The following is an 11,027-nucleotide window of genomic DNA, read 5'->3' as shown; positions in this document are numbered from 1 at the left end:
CCCCATCAGACTATAGACCTGCAGCAATACAATGATCAGTGTGTTCAATATGGGAATGATTATAACCGGTGATGAAGGGTTAATAGAAGAGGTCAACAGCTTGATTCTTCATCTGTGCTGGATGGATCAGTCTACCAGCCTACCCAGTGGACTGTAGCAAACGTTGCTCATCTATCCGTCACACATCTAGGTGGACACGCCCACCTGTGATGTCATAAGGGACAGTTTTCCAAAACGGCTTGTAACGGCTAATCAACCCACACCTGGTGGCATGTCACGGGACCTTTAATAGAAGCGCATTGTGACGTTTGTTTAACAGAGAGATGTCCTTCAGATACGTCTGTAAAGACTGGGACAGTGGAAGATATTTCACACCATGAGATACGTAGGCCTCAAACATTGCGTGTGGAGAAGAGGAGCGGGTGAATCAGCTGTCAGTGCGTGTGCACGTATCAGTGATAGACGGGTTGATCCAAATTGAGCGGTTGCGAGTCACCAAAAAAATATATTAATGATATTCGGCTCGGATCGATTGTATGCCGAATACACCTTTGTAATTTATAGAGTAGGCTATATCATATAAAAGACAAAGACAGCATTGGCTGAATGACCTGGCAAAGGTGCAGCCCGAGATTTCAAGGTGCCAACTTAGAGACAATTTTCTTTCATTTTTCTTAGACCAGGTAACCGTCTCTCTGATTTAGGTCACCGTTGTATTTCAAATATATAGCCTATGTTAAGCCTAGACTATTTGTTGACCTGGTGAGCAAAGGTTTAAATAAGCAGAATGTTAAGAGTGTCCGCTAGTAAAGCTGTTTCTTAAAATATTCAGATTTCATACTTGGGAGCATCAATCCCTGTGAGTAACGGCTCAAACAACATTTTATATAGGCTAGTGGGAAATCCTTATTTATTGTGAATGTTAAGCTAATATTATTAACTTTTGCATGAATGCTGAAGCGCGATTAACTAGACATATGCAATAATGCAGGTTCCTCAAGTTAAACTGCTATGCATTAACATTGTAATACTTTGTTTCAGAAGCATATGACTCAGGGTTGTGGGTCGGGAAGCAGGTCGGGTACATTATTTAAATATTAATACTTGCAGTCCGAGTTTCGGTTAGGTTGGTTGAAAACATACGGCAATCGCAGGTCGTTTATAAGTGTACCCGCACACCACTGGTATGTATGTGTGCCCTTGTCTGTGTGTCAGTGTGTGTGTGTGTGTGTGCGCGCGCATTTGTGAACGAGAATGACAGGGAGATAGAGTGCTATGTGGAGATGAATGAACGGAACAATATTTATATTTCAAAACTGTAAAAAAGATTTAAAAATATCAATTTTGTGGCGCTCGGTGTTGATTCTTTGGCGCTGCGCCCCACATTGGTCTATGTATGGGAAACACTGAACTGAATCCATCAGACATATAACCCTTCGTTTAGTCCGTCCGAAATGATAGGAAATGTGTCAGAGATGAAACAATCCACTTTTACGGTGGGCTGTCAGACCAGCTAAAGACAAGACTCTAAGACAACACTTCAATGTGTGAGTGCGTGTGAGTGCGTTTACATGAGGTCCTCAGAAAGCCCAGAGGTCCTCGTCTCTACGGCCCTTCCCTCCTCGACGACCACCACCTCCTCCTCCTCCTCCTCCTCCTCCTCCTCCTCCTCCTCCCCGACCTCCTCCTGGCCCTCCTCCTCTGGGCCCGCTGAGCTCGCGGTCTCTCTTGTGCTTCTCATATCTCTGCGCCATCATCACCAGCTCCTCAGGGACCTCCTGCAGGGAGACAGCATGGAGCACACGAGGCTCGTGCATGAGGCTGGTGCACGAGGCTGGTGCACGTTGGACATATCCATCCTAACTCCAGATAAGTCTTCTTGTTGAGAAATGCAATATCCACCCCAAGCATTAGAGTTCTCCTGGAGCCTTCTGGGACTGTATAGCTTGTAGCATGTGTAGCTTGTAGCACGTGCCGTGTGTAGCATGTGTAGCATGTGGCGTATGCACCTGTCCCGCCCGCTCCAGGATGGTGATGAGCTCGCTGGCGTTCCTCCAGTCCTCTCTGGTCACCAGCGTCACGGCGCAGCCAGACCGCCTGCAACGGCCCCCGGTCAGCAGGCAGCACAGCGCTCAGGGTTAGCATGGAGGGCGTTAGCGTGTCCTGTGGCTGCGTTTCAAGGGTTAGCTGGATATGTGTTAGCATGTGTTAGTGCGTGGCGTGTTAGCTTGTGACGTGTCCAGTGATAGCGTGTCCAGTGTTAGCGTGTCAGCGTGTGGAAGTGACTGACCCTGTCCAGTGTTAGCGTGTCAGCTTGTGACGTGTCCAGTGTTAGCTGGTGACAAGTGTCCAGTGTTAGCGTGTGGCGGTAACTGACCCTGCGCGCCCGGTGCGGCCCACGCGGTGGACGTACTCCTCGATGTTGCGCGGGAAGTCGTAGTTGAAGATGTGCGTGATGTCGATGACGTCCAGGCCGCGCGAGGCCAGGTCGGTGGCCACCAGGATGCGCACGCGGCTCTCCTTAAAGTCCTGCAGCGCCTCCTCACGATCGCACTGCTCCCGGTCGCCGTGGAGACTCTGGACGGGCAGACCCCGCAGACACAGGTCGCTGGAGAGGTCATCCGCCCTGAGGGAAACACACACACACACACACACACACACACACACACTGAGGATGGCCTGGTTCTTAGCATACAATAATACATGGTCATTAGTGTCTTTGGCTCACTTGAGTTTCTTTCCGACGAAGATGAGGACCTTGTCGTTGGGCTGCATGTTGCTGATGAAGTCGAAGACGTACGCCTTCTTGTCCTCCTCCGTCACGAACAGAACCGACTGGTGCACTGAGGTCACCGCCTAGGGACAACCAGCCGCTACAGACTAGTATGCTACTAGCAACTCAACCTGCTGCTTACAACTAGTGTGCTACTAGCAACACAACCTGCTGCTACCGACTAGCATGCTACTAGCAACAGTACCTGCTGCTTTCGACTAGCATGCTACTAGCAACACTAGCTGCTTCTCAAAATTAGCATTCTGATGCTAGCACCTAGCATGCTACTGTCATGCTATTAGCAACCTTCTTCTAAAAGCTGGCATGCTACTAGCAACCAGACACCCAACCTGCTGCTATAGATAAGCTTCATAACATGCTTCTAGCCAAGGGCAGGTAGAGCTCACCGCCAGGTCCAGCGTGCCCACGTACACCATCATGGGGTTCTTCAGGTACGACTTGGCGAGCCGCCGCACCCCGGGGGGCCAGGTTGCGCTGGGAGGGGGGGGGGGGGGCAGCGTTAGTCACACAGCTGCTCCCCTCATCACAGTGCGAGGGCGGGTCCAGCTCACCTGGTCATCACCGTCTGGCGGTCCGGACGGACGTCCAGCAGGATCTTCAGGATCTGAGGCTCGAAGCCCATGTCCAGCATCCGGTCCGCCTCGTCCAGGACCTTCAGAGTAAAAGCCCCGAGTCAGACGGCTCACGCGACACACTGCTCCTCTTCAACAGACCATGATGAAGACCGGGAACACGTGTCGTTGGTCCGGTTCAATATCGCCGTGAGAACCCGAACCCAGACGCAGGCACAACGGTGACACGTGAGCCCAGAGTCAGACCAGAGCAGCCAGACATAGCCGCCCCGACCGACAGCCGAGGCCTGCTCCTTGACCCAGACACCTCTCAGCGAATCTAGACTCGTAACATAGATGACCCGCTTTAGATTTAAACCGGTGACTCATAGTGAGCATGCCTGAATAGTGAGAGTGATCAGGTGAAGCCACGAAAAAACAATCCTAGGCACTAAAAAGGTGGATTATCAGAGTGTTGGTCTGCTTGGGGTCGGTTCCCCTTGCTGAGTACGTCCTGACCCCCTGCAGCCCACTCAGTCCCACACTCATGGGGAGAACACCGTTCACCTGGAGAACACCATTCACCTGGAGCGTCCAATGCATCTACTGTTGGCCATTTCTATCTGATCCTCTTCCTCTTCACCCAACCACTAGCGTACGTTCAGAGCCTTCACTCACCATTAGGGATATTGTCAAGCCAAGAATCCCTCGTTTAAAGAAGAAACACGGTGTAAAATGGATCTGGGATATGTTTAGTATGATCACTAGTTCAAACGTTGGCTGGGGAGCAAGAAAACACTGATATGATGCAGTCTTCAGTTTAAAATGGCGATTTTGTTTTGACCATGAGAGACGCCCTTAGCATCATGCATAGCATTTTGGTAGAATCGTCTAAAAACAGCAAACGTTGTATAGGCGTCTTATAGGCGTATTTTTGCACCCCAGCGACCGGTAGAACTCGTTATCATACTAAACGTATCCCGGATCCATTTTTCACCGCCGCATGTGATGGATCACCGTCCCGTTAGGAACCCCGCGGTCCTCCGACGGCCTCCAGGCTGTAGACCCCACCCACACATCACTCTCATCGGCCTGGTGTACAGGGCTAGGACCCCCGGCTGAAGACCCCCGGCTCCAGGCCCCGCCCACATCTCACCACGTAGGTGATGGATTTGAGGTTAATGAGCTCTTTCATCTGCAGGTCGTTGAGCCGTCCGGGCGTGGCTATCACGATGTCCACGCCGGCCTGCACCTTGTTGATCTGGTCCCTCCGGTCCCCGCCCCCGTAGATACACACGCTGACAGACGGACGGAAGGACACACTTCAGAGGGCCGATACTGTTTATGGTTCAATTTAATGCAATGTGTTTGGTACTTTATACATCTTTAGCTTTAGGGATCTGACTGACGAGGAGTGATGCTGTGTGTCACCCCAGCTCTGTGTGTCCCCAGGTCGGGGTGACCCCAGCTGTACCTCTTGAAGCCCTTGTAGCTGTACTTGCTGCATTCAGACTCGATCTGCAGAGCCAGCTCTCTGGTAGGGCTCAGCACCAGCATAGCCGGACCCACGCGGTCTGCCCTGGAGCTGAGGAGACAGCACACAGGACACAGGAACGGTAGTCAGGTGGAGGACAGGTGTCCAGAGAGACAGGTAGAGGACTGTGAGACAAGTGGTGAAACTTACACAGGCTGCCCGTCCATGTGGATGAAGCCGGGCAGCAGGTAGACTAGGGTCTTCCCTGTACCAGTCTGGGCGATCCCAATCAGGTCCTCACCACTTAACAGGACTGGCCACGCCTGAGACTGCACACACACACACACACACACACACACACACAAGTTGGGGGCGTGTCCTTCCTGTCCAGGGTGAGCTAGAGCTATCTGAATGTGGATGGGGTTCGGGGTGGGCCTTATCTGTAGGGGGCGGGGTTAGCCCAACCTGTATGGGGTTTGCCCTACCTGTATAGGGGTGGGGTTTGCCCTACCTGTATGGGGGTGGGGTTAGGGGTGGGCCCTACCTGTATGGGGATAGGGTTTTCCCTACCTGTATGGGGGTGGAGGTGGAGTTAGCCCTACCTGTATGGGGGTGGGGTTTGCCCTACCTGTATGGGGGTGGGGTTTGCCCTACCTGTATGAGGGTGGAGGTGGAGTTAGCCCTACCTGTATGGGGGTGGGCGTGGTGAAGCCCACTCTCTGGATGTTGTCTATGATTCCCGGGTAGGGCTGGAAGGCCTCCAGGAAGGTTCGGCAGGGGTTGGGGAACGGACGCTTCCCTTCCTCCTTCAGGTCATCCATGAAGATGTTATTATTCTCCTTCCTGTAGGGAACAGGAAGGAGGACAGACGTCAGGAACAAGAAGGAGGACAGATGTCGGGAACAGGAAGGAGGACAGACGTCGGGAACAGGAAGGAGGACAGACGTCAGGAACAAGAAGGAGGACAGATGTCGGGAACAGGAAGGAGGACAGACGTCAGAAACAGGAAGGAGGACAGACGTCAGGAACAAGAAGGAGGACAGCCCGTCGGGAACAGGAAGGAGGACAGCACGTCGGGAACCGGAAGGAGGACAGCACGTCGGGAACAGGAAGGAGGACAGACGTCAGGAACAAGAAGGAGGACAGCGCGTCGGGAACAGGAAGGAGGACAGACGTCAGGAAGAAGAAGGAGGACAGCGCGTCGGGAACCGGAAGGAGGACAGACGTCGGGAACAGGAAGGAGGACAGACGTCGGGAACAGGAAGGAGGACAGACGTCAGGAACAAGAAGGAGGACAGATGTCGGGAACAGGAAGGAGGACAGACGTCGGGAACAGGAAGGAGGACAGACGTCAGGAACAAGAAGGAGGACAGCCCGTCGGGAACAGGAAGGAGGACAGCACGTCGGGAACCGGAAGGAGGACAGCACGTCGGGAACAGGAAGGAGGACAGACGTCAGGAACAAGAAGGAGGACAGCGCGTCGGGAACAGGAAGGAGGACAGACGTCAGGAAGAAGAAGGAGGACAGCGCGTCGGGAACCGGAAGGAGGACAGACGTCGGGAACAGGAAGGAGGACAGCACGTCGGGAACAGGAAGGAGGTCAGACGTCGGCAGGAGGAAGGAGGTCAGACGTCGGGAACAGGAAGGAGGTCAGACGTCGGGAACAGGAAGGAGGTCAGACGTCGGCAGAAGGAAGGAGGACAGACGTCGGGAGAAGGAAGGAGGTCAGACGTCGGGAACAGGAAGGAGGTCAAATTTAGGGAGAAGGAAGGAGGTCAGACTTAGGGAACAGGTAGGAGGTCAGCCGGCGGCGGCGTTGGGAACAGCCATGATCCATGAGCAGCTCACCTCCAGTCCAAGACCTCAGCCTCAGTGAGGGTGGAGACGCTGTCGGCCTCCAGGTAGAAACTCTTCTTAATGGGAGGCAGGTCTGGGGCCACAGAAACAGGCACCAGGTCAGAGGTTAGACATGGTATAACACAAGCTCTGCTATCCTAATCTAGAAATATGTAACATAACCTGATGTAGTAATATGTAAAATTACCATATTAAGTAATATTACTGAATTTAATGATATGTAACATGACCTCATCTGGTAAAATGACCTAATCTGGTAATAAAACCTAATCTAGTAACATGACCTAATCTAGTAACATCACCTAATCTAGTAACATCACCTAATCTAGTAATATGACCTAATCTAGTAATATGTAACATGACATAATCTAGTAACATGACCTAATCTAGTGATATGCAACATGACCTAATCTAGTAACATGACCTAATCTAGTGATATGCAACATAACCTAATCTAGTAACATGACCTAATCTAGTTACATGACCTAATCTAGTTACATGACCTAATCTAGTAACATCACCTAATCTAGTAATATGACCTAATCTAGTAATATGTAACATGACATAATCTAGTAACATGACCTAATCTAGTGATATGCAACATAACCTAATCTAGTTACATGACCTAATCTAGTGATATGCAACATGACCTAATCTAGTAACATGACCTAATCTAGCAACATTAAATAATCTAGTAATATGTAACATGCCCTAATCCAGTGTCATGACCTAATCTAATAACATGACATAATCTATTGAAAACTATAGCCGTCCCCAGAGTGGATGCGCTCACCTTTCCACTTCATCTCCTCATACATCTCCCGGTTCTCCCTAATGGAGGTCCAGTCGATGGCCTCCCGGGCCGGAGCAGCGAAGGCGGAGGCCTGGAGCTGGGTGACTATCCAGGAACTTTCCGTTCTCTTCTCACCTCCATCTCCTCCAGCGAAGCCTCCTCCACCACCAAATCCCCCTCCTCCACCCCCACCGAAGCCGCCTCCTCCTCCTCCTCCTCCACCGAAGCCTCCTCCTCTTCCACTGAAGCCTCCTCCTCCACTGAAGCCTCCTCCCCCACTGAAGCCTCCTCCTCCGCTCAAGCCTCCTCTTCCTCTGCCACGACCTCCAGCAGGAAACGGGAAACAGAACCAACCACAACGATGGATATGAGACGACAGCAGCACGGGGAGGTTGGCTCCAGTAGCTGCCGGCCTCATTGAATCCACACACAACTGTCACATGTTATTTAAAAACAAAACAAAGTGTTGTAAATAAAAACTTCCGAAATTGAAATGCATCAAGCACCATGAATGTACTTTGGACCACTAGGGGGCAGGAAAGATACTTCCCCACTTGGTTCAACAATACATTTTGGCCTGAGACATTCTGGGACCGTCCGTTTAGCAGCACAAGATGGACAGGGAGCACTGAATGACGTCTAATGTCTTTCGAACACCTGCTGATCTAGGACATCGGGATCACACAGAGGATCTGGTGGTAGGGATGTTACGTTACCGTTGTAACGGTAAACCGCGATAAAAATGTTGTCAATAACAATTACCATTTTCATTTCAAATAAAATTATCGCGTGGATAACCGCGCCCGCGATGTGGAAACCGTGTGCTTAAATCCTTCCCAGCGCTTCAGCCGAGTCTCCTGAAGTTGCCGCGCAGGCGCACTGTGCAGCCTACAACAAAATGTTTTTAAGTTTCTTGAAGTTGGAATCATGGCGGAAGGAGGAGACGACAGCGCTCAAGACATCCATCAGCCTTCTAATAGGGATGTGCATTTCTGGCAAAAATAAAAAATAAAAAAAAGTATTCGAATAATATTCGATAATCGGTCAATCAAGAACCCCCCACGCACGCACCTCGGATACGCGCACACACAATGACACAGGGAGAGGCTTTTATGATTTGTATGAAATCAATCGGTTGATTTCACCAACTACGCCATCAACATTCAACATCAAAATTGTGTAGGCAGATAGGCCTACATGCGCCGCTATTTATTTATTTATTTTACTGAACACAGCCTGCATGACGGTGAACTAGACACGTCAAAAAAATAACTTTGTTACCAGCATTCGTAGTGTTGATAAGAAGAGAAATAGTTTGCCAAAGACGTTGACGTCGCTTAGCAACGGAGGACGCTGGGGTTGATAAGTTACCGGACTAAATGCGAAGTGATACGATAGAAAAGAATAATCAACTTTCCTTGACAGCGGTCATTATATGCTTAGCAGCAGTGAATTATCAAAAAATAATTCACCACCGGAAGTTGTGAAGGCCCATGCAAGTGAACGGAGCGTTCAACAGCATTGAGAAGAGCTGTGTAATAAATAACGATAGTCACTGCGATAATACCGAAAACTGGGATCATTTTGGTCACAATAACCGTGAGGTTAAATTCCATACTGTTACATCCCTATCTGGTGGTCAGGACGGAACAAAGATACAATCGCCATTCCGCACTACAAAGACTGTCCTTTGCATACTGCGTTCTATACATTTTATACCAATGAAACGTTTTTAACTGTTTGGTTGCCTCACCACGGAGGCCGTAGTGGTCTTCCTGCACCAGCTCCTGGATCAGCTGGCGGGCCTTTTGCTGGTTGTCCGGAGCTCCATGGATCACCACCGTGCCCTCGTAGTCGCCCTTCTGGATCTGCAGCACATCAACAGGTTCATTATGTAGCGTGTGGACCAGGGCTCTAGATGCCAGTTGACCAGGGCTCTAGCTGCGTGTTGACCAGGGCTCTAGCTGCCTGTGGACCAGGGCTCTAGCTGCCTGTGGACCAGGGCTCTAGCTGCTAACACATCACATATTACGACGTCTATATACTACCAGCACTCTAGCAGAAAGGGGCTGGTCCACCGTATTAAGCAATCTTCTGTATCTGTAAATATAAATCTTTACTGTCTTCCAGTTATGATGCGAGTGTTCAGTGTTTAAATACTCGAGAACCAGACCCTGGTTCTCCCTCTCTGCAGACGGTCAGACCACCTGCTGACGTCCATCAACCGCTAGGCTGACGGCTGCGTTTTAAATTAAACGTTTTATTTTAGTGTTGGACGTGGAGGAGCTGAGGGGTCTGAGGGACCTCTAACAGCGTCAGGGTAGCAGGACCAGCCCGCCACTAACCAACGGGACTTGCCTTGATCCGCGCCCCAGTACCTTCTTCCAGCTCCCGGATCTTCTCTCCTCCACGACCTGGGGGGTTAGCAGGGTTGGGGGGGGGGGGGGGGGGGTTAGCGCGTTAGCTAAATGAGCGGTTCGCTCACGTATCGGCGGGACTTGGCGGTTGGTCTTAATATCATCATCATACCGACACCGGGGGCTGTAAAATACTGACCTATAATCCGTCCAACATGCTGGTTTTCTACCGTGAACGTGACCGCCGTGCCGGACTCTGAGCTACCGGCCGGCCCCCCGCGGCCCCACCGGCCACCGTCGTCGCTCCGCCGGTCGGTCCCTCCGCCGCCGCCCCGCCGCGGAGCTCCGAAGCTCACTCCGTAACACATTCCGTAACTCACTTCCGAACTTACTCCGTGGCTCACTCCGGAACTCACACCAGAGAACCCCGAACTGACGGTCTCCTTCCCGCGGACCCCCACTTTGGCGGGTGCGATGGCCGCGCCGCTCCCGTCGTACTCGTCCTCCCAGTCCGACATCTCACTTAGTGAAGTTGTTCAGCACGTGTACCTAGATGGCAGCATCCGGTTACCGCTAGACCTCCGGTGACCTTTAGAGCTTAAAGGTCAGATAAAATACTTGAATTCACTTAATAATTTATGGATAAAATACTTTACTTTACTTAGTAATTTAACTGATAAGTTAAGGAAATAATGTCAGTGGTCGTGCAAAGTATTTCATGAAAACAACACGCTGTGGAATTTAATTTAGCTTATTAAAAAATATAAAAATATTCAGACAAGTTAATGGTAGTGTAGTTGTTTTACTTTATTGATACAATAATATATTTGACAATATTTTTTTTCCTATTTTGAGAACATGTGAATAAATGAAACATCTACGTCACGCTGTCACGCTCCTAACAGAACTACAGAACGTCTCCCAGAACTCAGATGGAGTCGTTCCTTAAGACAGTGGCCTGCAGGCAAACACACTCAAACATTAACCCTTACAGTAAGAAGGCTGGTGGTTTGGCTTTTAAACACTCAATAGTAATATTCGTTCAAATATAAACGTAAAAAAAGATGTTAATGTAAGTAGACCCACAACTCAGCAGTGTCACAAAATAATTAAAAACATAAGACGTTGGTAGCACATTTAAGTATACAACTGAAGTGACAAAAGTACATGATGGCAGCTTCAATCTAAGAGGTTTGAATCA

The 11,027-nt window shown here is 50.2% G+C and overlaps 1 protein-coding gene across 1 annotated transcript; it reads right to left on the bottom strand.

Moving 5' to 3' along the window:
- Window positions 1-1,580: 1,580 nt before the first annotated feature.
- On the bottom strand, window positions 1,581-10,344 carry ddx43 (DEAD (Asp-Glu-Ala-Asp) box polypeptide 43; the record flags this gene model as incomplete). Its single annotated transcript, XM_079729069.1, has 15 exons — window positions 1,581-1,778; window positions 2,010-2,097; window positions 2,378-2,626; window positions 2,729-2,856; window positions 3,181-3,268; window positions 3,346-3,446; window positions 4,502-4,643; window positions 4,820-4,930; window positions 5,030-5,148; window positions 5,506-5,662; window positions 6,668-6,749; window positions 7,470-7,574; window positions 9,223-9,337; window positions 9,828-9,883; window positions 10,026-10,344. 15 exons carry the CDS (start codon window positions 10,342-10,344, stop codon window positions 1,581-1,583), a joined length of 2,058 nt encoding a protein of 685 aa, XP_079585195.1.
- Window positions 10,345-11,027: the final 683 nt, after the last annotated feature.

Source organism: Pollachius pollachius, assembly GCF_949987615.1.
Source record: "Pollachius pollachius genome assembly, chromosome: 2".
Taxonomy (NCBI): Eukaryota; Metazoa; Chordata; class Actinopteri; order Gadiformes; family Gadidae; genus Pollachius; species Pollachius pollachius.
The sequence above is the reverse complement of the archived record's forward strand: the minus strand, read 5'-3'. Positions and strand labels throughout refer to the sequence as shown.